Below are 18,869 nucleotides of genomic sequence, written 5' to 3' on the forward strand. Positions count from 1 at the left end.
GTGGAAAGGCATCCTGCAGAAGATGGAAGTGTGGGAGAAGGGAGGGAAACAAGCATTACTATGGTATTTCCTATGTGCCAGATACTATGCTAAATGCTTAAATATCATCTAATCTGAGCCTCACAACAACCCTGGGGGAGAGGGGTAGGTGCTCTTATTATCCCCATTTTATAGCTGAAGAAACTGAGACGGACGGAGGTTAAGTGTTCTTCCCATGGTTACATGGCTAGTAAGTGTCCAAGTTTGGATTCGAACTCAGGTCTCCTTATTCCAGACCTAGGGTTCCATCCACTGAAAGCAGTTTTGAAGGAAGCCAGGGAGACTAGGAAGGAGAACATTTCAGGGATGGAGGATAGCCAGTGACAATACATGGAGTGGGGGGATGGAGTATCCTGTGTGAGGCCAGTGCCACTGGATCACAGGTTATGTATAAGAAGCCTGGAAAGATAGAGAGGGGCCAGCTTAGGAAGAGCTTCAAAGGCCAACTAGAAGATTTTAACTCTATCAGAGTCATGGAATTCAGACAGGTTTCTTCAGGAAGATTTTTCCCAATAGTGTGATGAGACTTTGAGCTACTTCATCTGTCCCTCTGTCCATCCATCCATCCATCCATCCATCCATCCATCCATCCATCCATCCATCCATCCATCCATCCATCCATCCATCCATCCATCCATCCATCCATCCATCCATCTATCTATCTATCTATCTATCTATCTATCTATCTATCTATCTATCTATCTATCTATCTATCTATCTATCTATCTGTCATCTATCTAGAAATTGATCCTAGAGCATCTGCTTTTCTGGTTTCTATTTCTTATTGTAGGGTTAGATAAGTGGCATTGTAGATAGAGTGCCAGGCCTAGAGTCAGGAAGATTCATCTTCCTGAGTTAGAATCTGGCCTCAGACACTTACTTGCTGTGTGACCCTGGGCAACTTACTTAACTTTGTTTGCCTCAGTTACCTCATCTGTAAAATGACCTAGAGAAGGAAATGAGAAACCATGCTAGTATCATTGCCAAGAAAACCCCAAATGGGGTCATGAAGAATCAAATGTGACGACTGAAACGACTGAACAACAACATTCTTTTTTTTTTTTTTTTAAGTGAGGCAATTGGGGTTAAGTGACTTGCCCAGGGTCACACAGCTAGTAAGTGTTAAGTGTCTGAGGCCAGATTTGAACTCAGGTACTCCTGACTCCAGGGCCGGTGCTCTATCCACTGCGCCATCTAGCTGCCCCTCAACAACATTCTTGTTATAAATTTCCTTGTAATAAGGATAAGCATCATAAAGTTACCAGTTTACTTTTCTGCCTTAGAAAACAGCAAGTTTTCTGCTTTCTTGAGCTTGTTGTGGTATACCTGCTTTTAAAAATGTGCTCTTATCTACACTGATTTTCCCCCCAAATTCTTTGATCCTTTGTTGTTTTTGCTTTAGAAGTGTCAGAGAAAGCTCAGAGCTTTGACTTGAACAGTGGCCAAACTCAAAGGTACCAAATCCACCCTGTCAAAAGTCCTTCCCTCTTAGCTCTCCATTTTGCATTTTAGAAGAGTGGATTGTAATCGTTACAGAACCTTTTCCTTCTATCAACCATTTAAAAAGATTAAGCCCGAGGTGTGATCATAAAGTAATGAGACTTGTTTTAAAACAAATACCTTGAAATTCTTGCAGTTCATCCTTTTCAAAGTAATCACTATTCACCTTTTTCACTGATGGGGTCATTAATCAAAACCATGTAGTCTCATGGCTATCATCAGCCTTGATGTCTGACATCTGGTTCAACCTATAGTCAGCCAAGAATCTAGTCTACACCACCCCCATAAAGGGGCTTTCCATCATGCATTTGAAGATGTATATAGCTCATTATTCTTTGAGATCTTAGGATTTTTTCTCACATAAATCTTATATCTATTTTTCTACAGTTTCCACCCATTCATCTTAGCAGAGCCAAGTGGGTCTAAGAAGAAATGTAAACCCCCTTTCTCATAAGAGTCCTACAAATACTTGAAGACAGCTATGCTTTCCCTCCCAAGTCTTGTCTTCCCTTCTCTTCTCTGGGCTAAACATTGCTAGTTGCTTCGGCTGATTCTGATTTGATGTATCCTCTGGGTGCTTTACCATTGTTCATTTAGATCTAGGGGAGGATCATCTGGCATCATGGGTCTATCCTTTCTTGTCCTTCCTATTGTTATTCGATTGTTCAGTCATGGCCGACTCTTTGTGACCATAAGCATGCCAGTGCTGTTCATGGAGTTTTCTTGGAAAATATTCTGGAGTGGTTTGCCATTTCCTTCTTCCATTAGAGTAAAGCAAACGGAGGTGAAGTGATTGCCCAGTGTCACTTGCTCAGTGTCTGAGAATGGATTTGAGCTCAGGTCTTCCTGACTCCAGGCCCAGGACTCTATTCACTGAGCCACCAGTTGCCTCACTTAGCTGTCTTGCCTTTGTTGTTGTACTTCAGTCATTTCAGTCATGTCTGACTCTTGGTGACCCCATTTGGGGTTTTCTTAGCAAAGATACTTAAATGGTTTGCCATTTCCTTGTCCAGCTCGTTTTTTACAGATGAGGAACTGAGGCTAAGAGGGTTAAGTGACTTTTCATGGGCCACACCCCTAGGAAATGTCTGAGGCCATATTTGAACTCAGGAAGATGGGTTTTCCTGACTCCAGTCCCAGTATTCTATCCTAGCTGCCCATTGCTGTCCTTCCTACCTCCTCATTAAAAGGACATGCTCAATCACTTTCTTTGGTTCTGAGTAATTTACGCATACACTCTTAGGGCTTAGGTGGGAGTCGAGCCAAACTGTAACCTATATGATTCATTCCCCTTATCCTTCATCCAGACAGCCTAATGCGTATATCATTGGCGATATCCGAAGTCTAGTTTTACAAGGCTTTGATGGAGAAAGCACAAATCAACATTCAGAAGCCTCTCCTGCCTTTTTTTTTTTAAATGAGTTTCAAATATACCATAATGCCAAATCAAAAGAAATATTAGAATTCCAAACTTGATGATGATGTCCTTCAGCTCCCTTGCCTGACTCTGGGCTACAAGGGCATATTTCCATTTTACTGCAAATTGAATATAAGCAGTTTTACAGACTAGCTGGCAATCCATCTGGAATGCTTTCTTGTTACAAGCCTCCTAGGATGTGTTCTGAATGAACTTGGGCATTCAGGGATACGGACATTTTAAATACAGGCACAGTGGATATCATGCCAGACCTAGAGTCAGGAAGACCTGAGTTCAAATGTGACCTCAGACACATACTAGCTGTGTGACCTTGGGCAAGTCACTTAACCCTGTTCTATTTAGTTTCCTTATCTGTCAAATGAGCTGAAGAAGGAAATGACCAACACCCCAGTATCTTTGCTGAGAAAATCTCAAATGGGATTGGACAAAGAGCCAGACACAATGGAAACTCCGGAACAACAACAAAGTGGATGGATCTAGCTGTTCCTCTGCACTGAGAGATGGCTTTTCCTCACCTATACTAGTGAAATCCCAGCCCCAGTCCCTAAGCCTTGCTTTTCACTTTGTTAATTTATGATTTTCCCTGCTGTTTTTTTCTTTGTCCAGGATCAGATCTTCATGGAGAATGTTGGTGCAGTCAAGCAGCTCTGCAAACTTACGAATAATCTTGAGGAAAGGATTGAGGAGCTAGAAATCTGGAGCAAAAAATTGGCCCGGTTAAAGCGTCTTAGCAGCATGAAGTCCACAGCCAGTGGAGGGAGTTCGCTCAGGTATCCTCGGGCTGGGGTACTAAGAACAACCACTCATCCTCATATAGGGGTTTCTGATTCCAAGAGATTTTGTGTTGATACAGGGAGTGGGAAGGATGGGAGGGGGGTTGTTTGACAGAGGATAATGACATGGTAAAGTGGAGTTAGGGCAGCTGGATGGCACAGTGGATAGAATACTGTGCCTAGATTTAGGAGGACCTGAATTAAAATCCGAACTCAGCCACTTACTAGCAGTGTGACCCTGGGCAAGTCACTTTTCCCTGCTTGCCTCAGTTTCCTCATCTGTCAAATGAACTGGAGAATGAAATGGCAAACCATTCCAATATCTTTGCCAAGAAACTCCCAAATGGGGTCACGAAGAATCAGACACAACAGAAATGACTGAACAACAACAAAGTGGGATGTTTTTTTGAACATAGAGTCACAGGACTTGAGTGAGAATCCTCCTCTGATATTTACTACTAAAAGTGGGGGAAGGGGCAACTAGGTGGCATAGTGGATAGAATACCAGTTTAGTATAGGTGGCTAGTAAGTGTCTGAGGATGGATTTGAACTTGTCTTTCCAACTCCAGGTCTAGGGCTCTATCCACTGCCAGAAGTATTGGTATAGTAAAGGGTCTTCTCTTTTCCAGCAAGTTTAGCCCAACTGTGAGTGTTGCTTCTGTAAAAAGAAGAGTCCCTACTAGAACCAGCAAGGTAAGTAGAATTAATGGTATAATGAATCCGTGTGTGTGTGTGTGTGTGTGTGTGTGTGTGTGTATGTGTGTGTGTGTATGTGTGTGTATGTGTGTGTGTATGTGTGTGTATGTGTGTGTGTGTGAAAAATTGTTTTAGAGCACATAAAAGCAAACATTTATTTGATTTGGATGAAGAGGTTTTCCCTTCCTTTCCTCATCTTGACCTCTTGGTGAACCAGTTCAACTCTCTACTATTCTCTGCTCTCAAGTCTTTTGCCCCCTTTGTTGTTCAATTGTTCAGTTGTGTCTTACTCTTGTCAAGGAAAGGAAAGCATTAAGGAATCTATCACAAGAACAAAATCCATAGGCGTTACAAGAAGGAAAGATCACTTCTAACTGGGTTCAATCTCTCCGATGAGAAGGATTCAGGGAAGAACTGGGGTCTTTAAATACAAATAGCTCTTATAGAAAGAGCTAGCAGGAGAAGGCATTTCAGGTGGTAGGAATGGTGTGAGCAAAGGTGCAGAGAGAGGAAATCATCAATGTGTTTAGGGAATGACAGTTAATTGTTAGGCTGGTGTGTGTAGAAAAATATTAGGAAGAGTAGATGGAAAGGTTGATTAGTGCCGGAAGACCTTGAGTTCCACAGTGTAAAGTTTGGACTTTATTTATTAGGTAGCCATTGAAGTTGTTTTGTGTTGTTTTGCAGGGAAATTTTTGTTGTTTAGTCATTTCGGTAATGTCAGACTCTTTGTGATCCCATTTGAGATTTTCTTGGCAAAGATACTGGAGTAGTTTACCATTTCCTTCTCCATCTCACTTTACAGATGAGGAAAACAGGGTTAAGTTACTTACCCTGGGTCATACAGCTGGTTAAGTGTCTAGGCTAAATTTGAACTCAGGACTTTCTGACTCCAGACCCAGAATTCTTCCACTGTGCCACCTACCTGCCTGGGAATATAAAATAATATAAACTAACAGGGAAATTACAGTAAATAACATGATAAAACCCTGTGCTTTAATAAGATGAATCGGAACTCTATAGAACAGATTGGAGAGATAACAGATTAGAGATAAGGGGACTACTTAGGATGCTATTGTAGTTGTCTCAGTAATATCTATTAAATGAGCTGGGATGGTAGTAGTGGCAATGGGAAGAAAGGAAGGAATGGATGACAGTGAAAAGGGCATGAAAGAATTGTCAGGACTTGGTCCTTGAATAGTTATGGATAATGAAGAAAAGGGAAGAAGCAAAGATGTCACTGAGGTTTTGAAACTGGGCATCTAAGGAAGATGGTGGGGCCATTAATAGTAAATAGTGAAATGGGCATTGGCTCTAGTCCAAGGACTTGGGTTCAAATTCTTTTTCTGATGCCTAAAACTTGCGTGATCTTATAGAAGTCACTTAGATTTTCCAGGCTTCAGTTTTCTTACTTGTTAAATGAAGGGGTTGGACTACATGATCTCCAAGATCCCTTCAAAAATAAGGGAGGTGGGGATGAGGAAGTGATTTGGGACAGGAAGTGATGAGTTTGGTTTTAGACATGTGTCTAAGGTGTCAGTGAAATGTGAGCCTAGAATTTAGGAATCCCAGGATCATGTGATCCCAGAATTGGGAAGAGACCTCAGAGGCCAAATAGTACCAAAAAATGTCTGGAACAATTCTCCTCTACAACAGCCCCCATAAGAAATACAATTTCTTATTATAGTTCAAACTTTCATTTTGATAATGTGGAATTTGAAGGACAGAGAATTTCAGTGACTTAACCTAAGGTCCCACAGGAATCCAAAATGTCATTCGAACCTGTTCTTCTCACTCCAAATCCGGGATTGTTTCTTCTACCCCACACTGACCCTGAGAGGTTGGGGGCTGGAAACCTAAGCTTGGAAGACACCTGTGTGGTTGATAGTCGATGCCTTTGGAATGGATGACATCTTCAAAAGAGAGAATCAGTTTTTATTAGGGAATTTTCTTGTGCGAGGGAGAAATAGCCTGTGGAATTGAGTTACCTTGGTGCCCTTGGAAAGCACCACTCATTCATCCATGTGGCAGACTACTGATTTCTTCTCCTTAGGTTGTGGGACCAGTCAGAGCCTGACCTTTGCTATTAGAACCAGTAGCAGATGCTTAATCTTCACAAACAAGAAAGGGGAGGATCAAAGGCCTGCCAACTTTTACCCAATTGGGATTAAAATACGGCTACCAGCTCTACTTATGTCTGACTCAATTAAACTCCATTCAGACAAGCCCTGAGGATCCTCATATATTTTTTAAGACAATTGTGTTAGCCATTTTCTTGCTTCTTTGACTTTCTTTTAAGTCAGGAAACTAGACAGAGAAATTCAACCTTGATTCAATTTTGTTCCATTTCTTTCTTCACCCTTCTTACCCTGATACTAAGAGGATAATATCTCCCAGGCCTCCTAGAGGAGACCAACGTGTCACTCTCCCCTCAGCCAAACCAGCCTTTCTGTTGTTTCTAATTTATGGCATTCTGCCTCCCATCTTGATCCCATTGTGTAAGCTTCTGTCCCTCCTTCCTGGAATGCATATGAGCTCAGCTCACATGCCCCTTTCTACATGAGGTCTTTCTTCTTTTTTTTGTTTTTGTTTTTAGGGCAATGAGGGTTAAGTGACTTGCCCAAGGTCACACAGTTAGTAAGTGTCAAGTGTCTGAGGCTGGATTTGAACTCAGGTCCTCCTGAATCCAGGGCTTGTGCTTCATCCAGTGCACCACCTAGCTGCCCCATGAAGTCTTTCTTGATTACCCTCTTATTAGGGCCTCCCCCTCAAAAAATCACCTTGTATTTGATAAATGCTTAAACATGATATCGTCCCCTGTACTATGTAAGCATCTTAAGGCAGGAGCTGTTTCATGTTATATATTATATTGTTGTTTCATGTTATATATATATTGTTGTTATATATTAGCTCCTAGCATGGGGCCTGATATGCAGAAGATAGTTTGCTTGCTTATGAAAGGCAGAAATGTCTCCATCCATCCAGTCTCCTGGATTTTCCATTGATTCAGAATTATGGATGGGGGGAAAAACTGGACCCTCAAGTAAATGGAATAAGTAGACATTTGTCTGATGTATTGGGGTTCCAAGTACCCAAATCTTTCTCCCACTGAATATTATTGTGCCTGAAATCCCACCATTAGGGACTCTTCATTGGATCTAGAAGATAATGTTTTTCAAGAGTTCTCTATTTTAAACTGTTAAGCAGTGAATGTTAAAGTGAATGCCCCATGAGTGACTCTGGATAATGAGAGTTTAGAAGAGAGATCACAAGCTTTGGATTGTCTATAAGGACTCTGTGAGATAGTGGGACTAGAATCCTAAAGTATCTGAGCCTACCCCACCCTTCTGTCTCTCAGTGACTTTGCCTCCTACTTTAGTGAGAAGATTGAGACCATCCATCACAAGCACCATTGTTTTCCTTCATCTATGGTTCCAAACCTGTCCATGTCTAAACTCATTCTTTCATCTAGTCTCTGAGAATGAAATAGCCTTCCTCCATGCCAAGACTAACTTCTCTACTTATTTCCTTCATTATATGACCCCATTTCTTTTCATCCCCTATTGAACCTTGTTCCATCCCTTATCCATCCAATCCTGTTCCCCATTTCCCCCTTCTCTCAATAAATATTTATTATCTTCCTCTCTGCTGTTTCCTTCCCCTCTGACTACAAATATGCTTAAGTCTTATGAGAAATGATAGGAGGGGCAGCTAGGTGGCGCAGTGGATAGAGCACCGGCCCTGAAGTCAGGAACACCTGAGTTCAAATCCGGCCTCAGACACTTAACACTTACTAGCTGTGTGACCCTGGGCAAGTCACTTAACCCCAATTGCCTCACTAAAAAAAAAAAAAATAAATAATAGGAAAGACTTGACTCTGCCACTTCCAAATTTTTGTCTTCTTGTCTCTGTTCCATTGCTAAACTTCTAGAAAGAATGGTCTATACAGGTACCCCTTCCACATTGTAGGGGTTAAGTTGTGCCGCAATAAGTTTTGTGGAAAGTCCAAGTAAAAATTTTTGGACCTCCCTTCCTACCAGAGAAGAAGTCTGATTTTTTTCTTTTTCTTTCATGGGGTGTTTACAGTATTAGAAGACAAAATATATTGATATTATACAATACTCTACATATGTTTATGAATTTTTGAGTTTCTAAACCTTTTTTGTGCTGTCCACTGTGTCACCTGCAGCTTTGGCAAAACTCCCCCCAGATTTTAATTTAATTTCTTATGCCAACTGGGGATATGTTGGAACTGTGAAGGGGAAAGTTGTGATGTGCAAGGGACAACTGTACTTGCTTCCTCCACTTTCTTCCCATCATTCACATATTACTCTGATGAAATCTTGTTTCTTTCTCTTTCAAATCAGTCATTACTTCTTAATTGACTAATCCAATCATCTTTCTGTTTCCTTTTTCTTCTTGACTTTTTTTTTTTTTTGGTGGGGCAATGAGGGTTAAGTGACTTGCTCAGGGTCACACAGCTAGTAAGTGTCAAGTGTCTGAGGACGGATTTGAAATCAGATCCTACTGAATCCAGGGCCGGTGCTTTATCCACTGCACCACCTAGCTGCCCACCTTTCTTGACCTTTTTGCAGCATTTGCCCCTATTGACCATTGTCTTCTCCTTGGTTGCTGGAATTTAATTCCTCCTTGCTTCTCCTCCCTTTCTGATGGCTCACCAGTCTCCTTTTCTGATTTATCTGTCACTTCTCACCCTCTAAGTGTGGGCATGTCTGCAAAATTCTCAATTCTTGGCCTTTTCACATCTCACTTAAGTCTCTTCGGTTGGAAATCTCATCCAATCCCAAGGCTTCAACAAATGCCTCTAGAGAGATGACTCCCATATCTTCAGTATGGCATCGTGATTATGATGGATTTGCATCAGAAATACCTGTGCTCAGAATCTACTCTCCCCACTTATAAAATGAGAGTAATCTACATAAACATAGTAACAGTCTATAACCAACCAATCAACAAAAAATAAGCGCTTCCTAGGTGGCTGATACCAAGAAAACAAATATAAAAAGCAAAAGCAGACCCTGACCTCAAGGAGCTTAAATTCTAGTGTGGAAGACAGCATATCTAGATTGCAGTGTTGCTTTATTCTTCTATGAGTTGCTGTTGCTAAGGAGTTTCTTCCTACTTAAAAAAAAATTTTTTTTTAGCTTTATTTTTCAGAGAATAAACAGGCATGTCCCAACTGGATTTTCCAGATCTTGGTTATTACTCTGATCTCTGTGATGACATTTTGGTAAGAAAAATATCTCCACACTCCTTATTATTCTACTCCCACCCCACCCCTTCTCTCACACAAAAACCATTTGAGCAAGAGTTTGATTTTCCACATTCCCTGGATTGTTTTGTAGGGTAAGTGGGAGAACCCTCTTGAGGCATATTTTGAAGGAAAAAGAACAGTGTTTCAGTCCTTAAGGGTAGTGTTACAGGTTTTTTTAAATACACATAGTTTATCAATGAACAAATGAACAGGAATACCTATTATATGGCTAGCACTATGCAAGGTATTGAATATTCTTAATTGTGTGTGTGTGTGTGTGCATCAGTATCAAACTTAGAGACATTTCCTAGACATTGTATAGACATACACATATCTTACTAATCTTTAGTATTTAATTGTAGCTAACATTCATATGGGGCAGGTGAATGGCTTAGTAGTGACAGAGTTCTGGACCTGGAGTCAGTAAGACCTGAATTCAAATTTGACCTCAGATACTTACTACCTGTTTGATCTTGGGAAAGTCACTCAACGTCTGTGTGCCTAGGAAGCAGCTAGGTGGCTCAATGGATAGAGTTCTAGGGCTGGAGTCATGAAGACTTGAGTTCAAATTTGACCTCAGAGACTTACTACCTGTCTGACTCTGGACAAATTACTTAAGCTCTGTTTGCCTTAATCCTCTGGAGAAGGAAATGGCAAGCCACTCATATCTTTGCCAAGAAAACCTGACGGACAATAAATTCCTTGGGGTCACGAAATCAGACAGTCCTGAACAACAACATTTATTAAGCAGTTACTATATGCCAGGTACTGTGCTAAGTGCTTTTTATTTATTATCTCATTTGATCATCTTCACAACCCTAGGAGTTTATTATTATTATTATCATCTCCATTTTATGGGAAACCAAGGTTAAATGACTTGCTCAGGGTTACACAGTAGGTATTTGAAATTGGATTTGAATTCAGGTCTTCCCTAGTCCAGGCCCAGATAGATACAGCTTAGGAGTGCCTATTTTAAAAAAGTTGTCCTCAGAACTCAATAGCCACTTCTCCTTGTACAGTGGTGAGGACACATTTTCCATTAGTTTCATTCTTGTAGTTTAGCACTGCCTGATTTTGTTTAGCTGATTATAGTAGCAAAGAAAGAAGAAAAGGGATTGATTAGTTACAAAATAATGGCATGCTGCCTTTTGTAATTTTGATATTGTTAATGGCAATCACTCAGCCAAAGATGACTTGTGTGAAAGTCAAGTACCCTAAGACACATCCTTTAGGAAAAAAAAGAGGCCAGGCATGTAGCAATCTAGAGGATACCAACTAGCAAGATCAAGTTGGTGCCTACAAGACTTTAAAAGACAGGAGGTATTAGACACAACATGGCCAGAATACGAAGGCATGGATAGGTGGTGATCTCTGCCACTGGAGTGAATACCCAGATTCAATTAAAGAATTATTGGTGACTAAACACCTTCTAGGTGGCAGGCATCATACAAGGTACTAGGGATACAGACACCAAAAAAAGAATCCCTGCCTATTCTACATGGGGAAAAGAATGTGCTCACAGATGTTGTTCAGTCATTTTAGTCATGTCCAACTCTCCTTGACCCCATTTGGGGTTTTCTTGGCAAAGATACTGGAGTGGTTTGCCCTTTCCTTCTCCAGCTCATTTGACAAATGAGGAAACTGAGGCAAGCAGGGTGAAGTGACTTGCCCAGGGTCACACAACTAGGCAGTGTCTGAGGCCAGATTTGGACTCAAGAAGATGAGTCTTCCTGATTTCAGGCCCTGTGCTCTCTCCACTGCTCCGCTTCCCTGCCCTATGTGTACACAGATATAAAAAAATATGCAGAACACATAGAAAATCCCTTGAGGGAGGCCAGCTTTCATTATGAAAGCTAACATTGTACAGCAGAGAGCATGCTGGATTTGGAGTCAAAGGACCTGGGTTCAAATCTCAGCTTTACATTTCATCTATAATCTCTGGCCTCAGTTTCATCATCTGTAAAATATGGGAATTAGACTGTCCCTTCCAACTTTAAATCTATGATAGTATGAACCAATCATTGTTCTTTTTGTTTTTTGTTTTTTGGGGGTTTTTTGTGAGGTAATTGGGGTTAAGTGACTTGCCCAGGGTCACACAGCTAGTAAGTGTCAAGTGTCTGAGGCCAGATTTGAACTCAGGTCCTCCTGACGCCAGGGCTGGTGCTCTATCCATTGCGCCACCTAGGTGCCTCACCAATCATTATTCTTGGTTTTTTTGTTTTGTTTTGTTTTTAAGTGAGGCAACTGGGGTTAAGTGACTTGCCCAGGGTCACACAGCTAGTAAGTGTTAAGTGTCTGAGGCCGGATTTGAACTCAGGTCCTCCTGAATCCAGGGCCGGTGCTCTATCCACTGCACCACCTAGCTGCCCCCATTATTCTTGTTAAATAGATATTATATTGGCTTCAGTGGCTGCTGAAGGATGGAAAGTGATACCAGAATCTTAGACATTCTGGCATCCTGAGGCAAATTTCCAGCTGCCCCATCCTAGTTATAGCTCTGGTCAGAAAACTGAACCACCTCTTTTGTCAGAGGCAGCAGCAGCCAACTGCTCCATGGTACAATATCATGGTGGTTGTGACCCACACCCATCACTTCTTCCATGAACATTCAGAAAGAAGTATCTTGACCATGACTCTTTATACAATTTATTCATAACAAATTACACATGCATGACATGCCATGTGTCAAATTGCTAAGTAGTAACTCTTCTTTTTTCCCTCCTCTTTCTCCAGTGCCCTGACGATAGTCTCTCTTTATATACTTAGTTTACTAGATCGAGACAGGAACCAAAATCTGCCTTCTGGGTAAGGAATTCCATTCTTGTTTCTCTTGAGGGATAGTTGACTCGTTACCCTTCTCCATTAACCATTGTGTTCTCTTTTAGCAATGTAACAAGCTCTCTGATGCCGGTCCTCCCTCCTTGTACCTTTCCAACAGGTATGGTCATCACTAAAGTGCTTCATTACTTTGGCTTTCATTGTGCACAATCTAAACCAGCCTTTCTGGTTAATCTTGGTGTTTTTCCTTCCCTCCTCCCCCATCCCTTCTCTTGCAGCACCAAACACATCTCTCACAACTACCAAACCTTCCTTCCTGGGTCTTGAAGTCACTTTCTGTGAGATATTGCCTTGTTACAATACTTATTGTTGTCCTGTGAATGAGGCCAGAAGAGTCCTAAGAAGCTCTATGAAAAAGGTGATTGAGGAGGAGAAGAATATAGGCATCCACCAATGGCAATCTCCAGGTAAGAGAGAGGCCTTCAAAGAGAAAGGACTAAGGTTTCTCATGTCAGGTTTCTTCCTTTTTTTTTTTTTTTTTTTTTTTTAGTGAAGCAATTGGGGTTAAGTGACTTTCCCAGGGTTACACAGCTAGTAAGTGTTAAGTGTCTGAGGCCAGATTTGAACTCAGGTACTCCTGAATCCAGGGCCGGTGCTCTATCTACTGCGCCATCTAGCTGCCCCGTCAGGTTTCTTCTTGCCAATTATAGGTTGGGTGGTTGATAATTCAAGAGCCAGGTTGGTGTCACTGATGCATCAAGCCTTTAGAAAGGACCCCACATTGGCAGCCAGGCTTAATAATTGAAATCTGGAATTGGAGTTGAGAAGACCTGATTTTGAAACCTTGGTGACTTCATATCTCCCAGCCTTGGCTTTCTCATCTGTAAAATGGAAATAATAATAGCTTCATAGGGTTATTGTGGTTTTCAAACCTTAAAGTATTATCTAAAGGCTAGCTAGCTAGCTAACTACTACTAGTAGCAGTGGAGTGATAGTAGAAGAGTAGTAGAGGAATAGTAGTAGTGTCAGAAGAGAATAGTAATAGCATTAGTAGTAGAAGAGTGGTAGTAGTAGTAGCAGTAGTAGAAAAATAGTAGATAAGTGGTGGTAGTGGTAGTAATAATAGAGAAATAGTAGAGCAGTGCCAGTGGTGGTAGTGGTAGTAGTAGTAGTAGTAGAAGAAGAAGATAATGATGATGATGAAGAAGAAGAAGTAGTAGTAGTTGTCATTATCAGGGGAGGTATCTACCAGGCAAAACTGTGAAGTAGGTGAAATTTTTCTTTGGGTCTTTCACCCCTCTTTTTGTCATCCTTTCCTTCTCATTTTAGTACCTTTCTCTCAACCCCACCTGTTAAATCTGTGACTATGTTAGGGTTCCTTATGTTAGAAAAAGAGAGAAGTAAAAAAAAAATGTGTGAATAGGAATTAGTTCTATATGTTGATCCTCTGGAGAGTATTTACTTTAGAAAAAAGGGATCGGGGGGCAGCTAGGTGGCACAGTGGATAAAGCACCAGCCCTGGATTCAGGAGGAGCTGAGTTCAAATCCGGCCTCAGACACTTGACACTTACTAGCTGTGTGACCTTGGGCAAGTCACTTAACCCTCATTGCCCTGAAAAAAAAAAAGAAAGAAAGAAAAAAGGAATCAAATGAAAAGGATGAATCCCTAAAGTGGTAGAATTTGAAACATCGGTGGCAGGACAGCAAGGTGGGGAGACAGTTTGGGGGAAGCTGGGCCTTGTCCAAGAGCATCCCTGAAGTCATAGTCCCAACGAAGCAGCAGTCAATTGGCTTTCAGATAACAGAACATTTTTCTAGTTTGGAATTATTCCTATTAAGTCTCTTTGGTCCTACTTCCAAGTACTTATCAAAGTTGTTAATTCTGTCTTCTTGTTATCTCTCACATCCAATCCCTTCTCTCTGCTGACATGGCCATGACCCTAGTTCCGAGCACTTTTAAATCTTTTCTTTCATTTCCACTGAACGATATCTAGAGATACACAGTTAGGATAGTAGTTCTGTCCTTAATGGGATAGAGCAAAAATCTAGGCATTCCCTTTCCCATGAGGAATGAAGACTTTGGGGTAAGTGCTGATGTGTTCCTGGAATGACTGTTCCTCCATTCAAAGTGATTCTAGAGCCTGCGGAATGTCAGGGGCCTGTGACCACTGATGGAGGCTCTCCTGAGAGAATAGGGAAGGGTTCAAAAGATATTGTCAAGGACCCAGCGGACCCAGCATCATCCCTAGCCAGTCCTGCTCTGGAATTAGGGGTGAAGAAGCCCCATAGTCCAGTGAGGAAGCTTTCCCTCTCAACTTAAATCCCTCCTTCTCCCATAGGCCTTTCCTGGTTTTCTCTCCCCTTGGTGCTTTCCTCCTGAACTGACCTCCCATTTACTCTTTTTGGGGGGAGGGATGCCCTTCTTGTTTTTTGTGGTGCAATGAAGGTTAAGTGACTTGCCCAGGGTCACACAGCTAGTAAGTGTCAAGTGTCTGAGGCCAGATTTGAACTCAGGTACTTCTGACTCCAGGCCTTGGATTCAGGAGAACCCGAGTTCAAATCCAGCCTCGGACACTTGACACTTACTAGCTGTGTGACCCTGGGCAAGTCACTTAACCCTCATTGCCCCACAGAACAAAAAACAAAAGACAAAACAATAAACACACGCGCGCGCACACACAAAACAACACAAGAAAGCAGACTTGGAGTAGGAGGGAAGAGGGTACCCTCATAATGGTGTCTGATAGCAACTGCTATCTTTTTGCATTTATAGCCCGACTATCCTCCCTGGTAACCCAGATGATGGTTGGATGATGGTAACCCAGAGGAACTCTCCCTTTGTCATCTTTAAACAGCTCTCTTTGTTTTCAGGCTTGCTTTCAGAGAAACGCCTAGAAACGATTTGGGGGGTACCAGGGTTGGGGCCTGAGGGCTTCCAGGACCAAGGTCAGCCATCCCCACAGGCTTCTCCTGCATCAGTTTGGTCGAAGATATCCAGTACTATAAACCTTCCCTACCCTCCATCCCTGCTTTGGGTAGGCGTTGCTTGGGGCTTAAGGAAAAGGACTTCCCTTCTCCTTGTCCTTGGGTCCAACCCCCATCCCTCCCCAGGTCTTGAATCCCAAAAGGTGGGAAATCATGCAACCACCTCTTTTTTTAATTTTAATTTTTTTCAACCACCTCTTTTAATCAGACATTTTTGAGGTGTCAGAGACCAATTAAAAAGGGAGGGGTTGGGAATTGGAACAGGAGCAAAAACTTATTAAAATAAAAAGTAAATGTAAAACAAGCTTATAAATAAGCACAAATAATTTCCTGGCTCCAAAAGCATTTTATGAGTCTCCTTTACTCAGCAGTAATACTGGTCGTAAAATAAATGAGGTGAAATCAGCATTTTGATAACCTGACCAGCACAAATCATTACTCTCCCTGTGGGTGCAGATCCTGTTTATGAGTCTGTGGAATAATTCAGAGTATGTTTCAGGATGGTTATTTCAATTTTACTTAAAAAAGGGCCTCTATAAGTCAGATTCATCAGGTCATTTGGAAGGAGGACCCTTTGGTATTGGGTATTACTTCTGAAAAACCAGCTGATTAAGATTTCCTTGGGGTTGGGGGTAAGGGGAATATTGTTTGCTGATCCCTGCATCAAATGCCTTCTGATTCTCTTATTGAAGAAAATATTCATGATACATAGGTGGAAGGCTTCTAAATCTGTTCTATACAATTTGAGTTTGATTTATTTTTTCATCCCAAACCATATTTTTCAGCTCCCCCCTGCCAGTCTTCCCCTGTGCACATCTTGTACTGAAATCATCAAGGTCTATGATGTTTTAAATCTTGCTAAGTTCTACGTAGTTGTATGTTATTACAACAACAACAACAACAATTCCTAACATTTATTTAGCACTCTAAGGTTTACAGCATATTTTACATTTGATTGTGACAACAACCCTGTGAGATGTAGGGGCTGATTTTAACCATTTTACAAATGAGGAAACTGAGGCTGGGAACAGTTAAGTGACTTGCCCAGGGTCACACAGCTACAAAGTATCTGAGGCAGGATTTGAACTCACATATTCTTGACTCCAAGTTTAGCTTTCTGTTGCAGAAGATGAAGGGAGCAGAGAAATTTTGTCATTCATGATTCTCTGCTCATCATGAGTACTGTAAGACGATTGGATGCAGCATGTAATGAAATGGTGTTTCTTGCTGCTTTTGTGTGTGGTAGCTCCAGTTCTATTGTCTTTTATTTTTATTATTATTTTTTTGTGGGGCAATGAGGTGACTTGCCCAGGTCACACAGCTAGTGTCAAGTGTCTGAGGCTGGATTTGAACTCAGGTCCTTCTGAATCCAGGGCCAGTGCTCTATCCACTGCGCCACCTAGCTGCCGCCTCTGTTGTCTTTTAAAAGAAGATTGCTTTCATTTAGCCTCATAACCTGGCTCCCTCCTACCCAGGCTTTCCAGTTTTACACTTTACTAAGGGCTGCTTAGTCTTCAGTCCATTGACAGTGGCCTCCTGGCTGTTCTACAAACAAGACACTCCATCTCTTGGCTCTGGGCATTCTCTCTGGCTGTCCCCCATGCCTAGAATGCTCTCCCTCTTCATCTCTGTCTTCCTTCAAGTACCAACAGGAAGTTTTCCCCACACCCTCTGGATTCTAGGGCCTTCCCTCTGTTGAATATTTCCTATTTATCCTGCATGCAGCTCCTATGCATATATTTCTTTGCATGTTATCTGCTTCATTAGATTGTGAACTCCAGCAGGTCAGGGGCTTTTTGCCTCTCTTTTCACCCTCCCCTCCTCCATGCTTAGCACAATGCCTGGCACATAGTAAATGCTTAATAAATATTTATTGACTGATTGAGTAGAATTCTAACTCATTGATCACTGGATGAAGATTAAGTGCACTGACAGTTATTATTTGTACCCTGTAGAAACTGTAATTCTTATTACCTTTTGTCTCCTTTTCCACCACTAACATTTTAGAAATTTAAGAAACTTTGAGGAAGAGGCACTGATAACTAGAGGGATTAGGAAAGTCTTTCTGTAGGAGATAGCATTTATGATAAGAAGGGGCCACATGGGACAGTTGGCCATTTTGTGTTTTTAGCTATTTAATGGGTTGCTGTGGCCAAAGCATTTATTGCTTCTTTTTGTTTTTTTTTGTGGGGCAATGAGAGTTAAGTGACTTGCCCAGGGTCACACAGCTAGTAAGTGTCAAGTGTCTGAGGCTGGATTTGAACTCAGGACCTCCCTAATCCAGGGCCAGTGCTTTATCCACTGTGCCACCTAGCTGCTCCCTATTGCTTCTTTATATTGAGCTAGGTTCTTGGACATCAGATATAATCTGTCATCAGGATCATAATGGAAGCCCTTCCAACTGGATAGAAACTTCCAGAGTTTGTACTTTACAGGCAGAGTCTTTGAGACCCTAGGATCACCCCTATTCCATGATGACCTGGGTAGCTCAGTGGATAGAGAACTGGGCCTGGAGTCAGAAAGATGCCAGTATAAATCTCACCTCAGATACTTATTTACTGTGTGACCTTGGGCAAGTCACTTAACCTCCATCTGCCTCAGTTTCTTCATCTGTAAAAGTGGGGATAAGAACAGCACCTACCTCTCAGGGTTGTCATTGAGACTCGAATGAGATAATATTTGCAAACCCTGAGGACTGAAATACATTCTAGTTATTGTTCTTCATATGATTATGAGTCACCTCATCAGAATTTGTGTGGAAGCCTTTGCAAAATGGGGATAATATTGGCCGCTATTGTGAGCAGTGAATGAGATTATAGATGTGAAAGCACTTTGTAGCCTTGGGAGTGCATACTTACATTACACAGAAGGAAGCATTAATATCGCCAACCCTGTTTTAGGAAAGTTTAATGCATAGCTCTAGCCTTCAAAATAAAGCTAGCAAATATTTGAGGACATACTCAAAAAACAGGAACAAAACAAAACAAAACAAACAACCCCCCCAAACCATTCCAATCACTTTAAATACAGCAGATGCCTAATTTCACAGGTTCCCTGGAGGTGTGATTAGTAGTGACAGAAAACCTCCAAGGAAGGCTTCCTCTCTTTTCAGGAACTCAGAAACCTTGTGGTTTCTCTGGGTGAACTACTCTTACCTCTAACAATCAGGCAGTCGATAAAACAATAGTCAATAAATGTTTAAATGCCTCCTATGAGCCAGACACTGTACTAAGTTCTGGGATAAAAAGAAAGGCAAAAGACAGTGTCCTGCCCCAAACACACTAAATTAGCCTCTGGGTCTCCCAATTTGCCACAAGCGCAGAAATGACTACTTTTTGTTCTTTCAGTGAATGCGTATTTGTTAAACATTTCCCTGCTTGAGTTC

At 41.6% G+C, this 18,869-nt stretch overlaps 1 protein-coding gene across 1 annotated transcript in view; it reads left to right on the forward strand.

The window, feature by feature from the left end:
- MYRFL (myelin regulatory factor like) overlaps positions 1 to 18,869 on the forward strand; it is a 150,272-nt gene that overhangs the window by 91,913 nt on the left and 39,490 nt on the right. Inside the window, exons 15-20 of the mRNA XM_043967689.1 lie at positions 3,584 to 3,747; positions 4,380 to 4,443; positions 9,612 to 9,697; positions 12,455 to 12,526; positions 12,607 to 12,659; positions 12,778 to 12,966. Coding sequence (XP_043823624.1) covers positions 3,584 to 3,747; positions 4,380 to 4,443; positions 9,612 to 9,697; positions 12,455 to 12,526; positions 12,607 to 12,659; positions 12,778 to 12,966 — 628 coding nt within the window. The remainder of the gene's footprint in view (positions 1 to 3,583; positions 3,748 to 4,379; positions 4,444 to 9,611; positions 9,698 to 12,454; positions 12,527 to 12,606; positions 12,660 to 12,777; positions 12,967 to 18,869) is intronic.

The sequence above is a fragment of the Dromiciops gliroides genome, chromosome 5, assembly GCF_019393635.1.
Source record: "Dromiciops gliroides isolate mDroGli1 chromosome 5, mDroGli1.pri, whole genome shotgun sequence".
Taxonomy (NCBI): domain Eukaryota; kingdom Metazoa; phylum Chordata; class Mammalia; order Microbiotheria; family Microbiotheriidae; genus Dromiciops; species Dromiciops gliroides.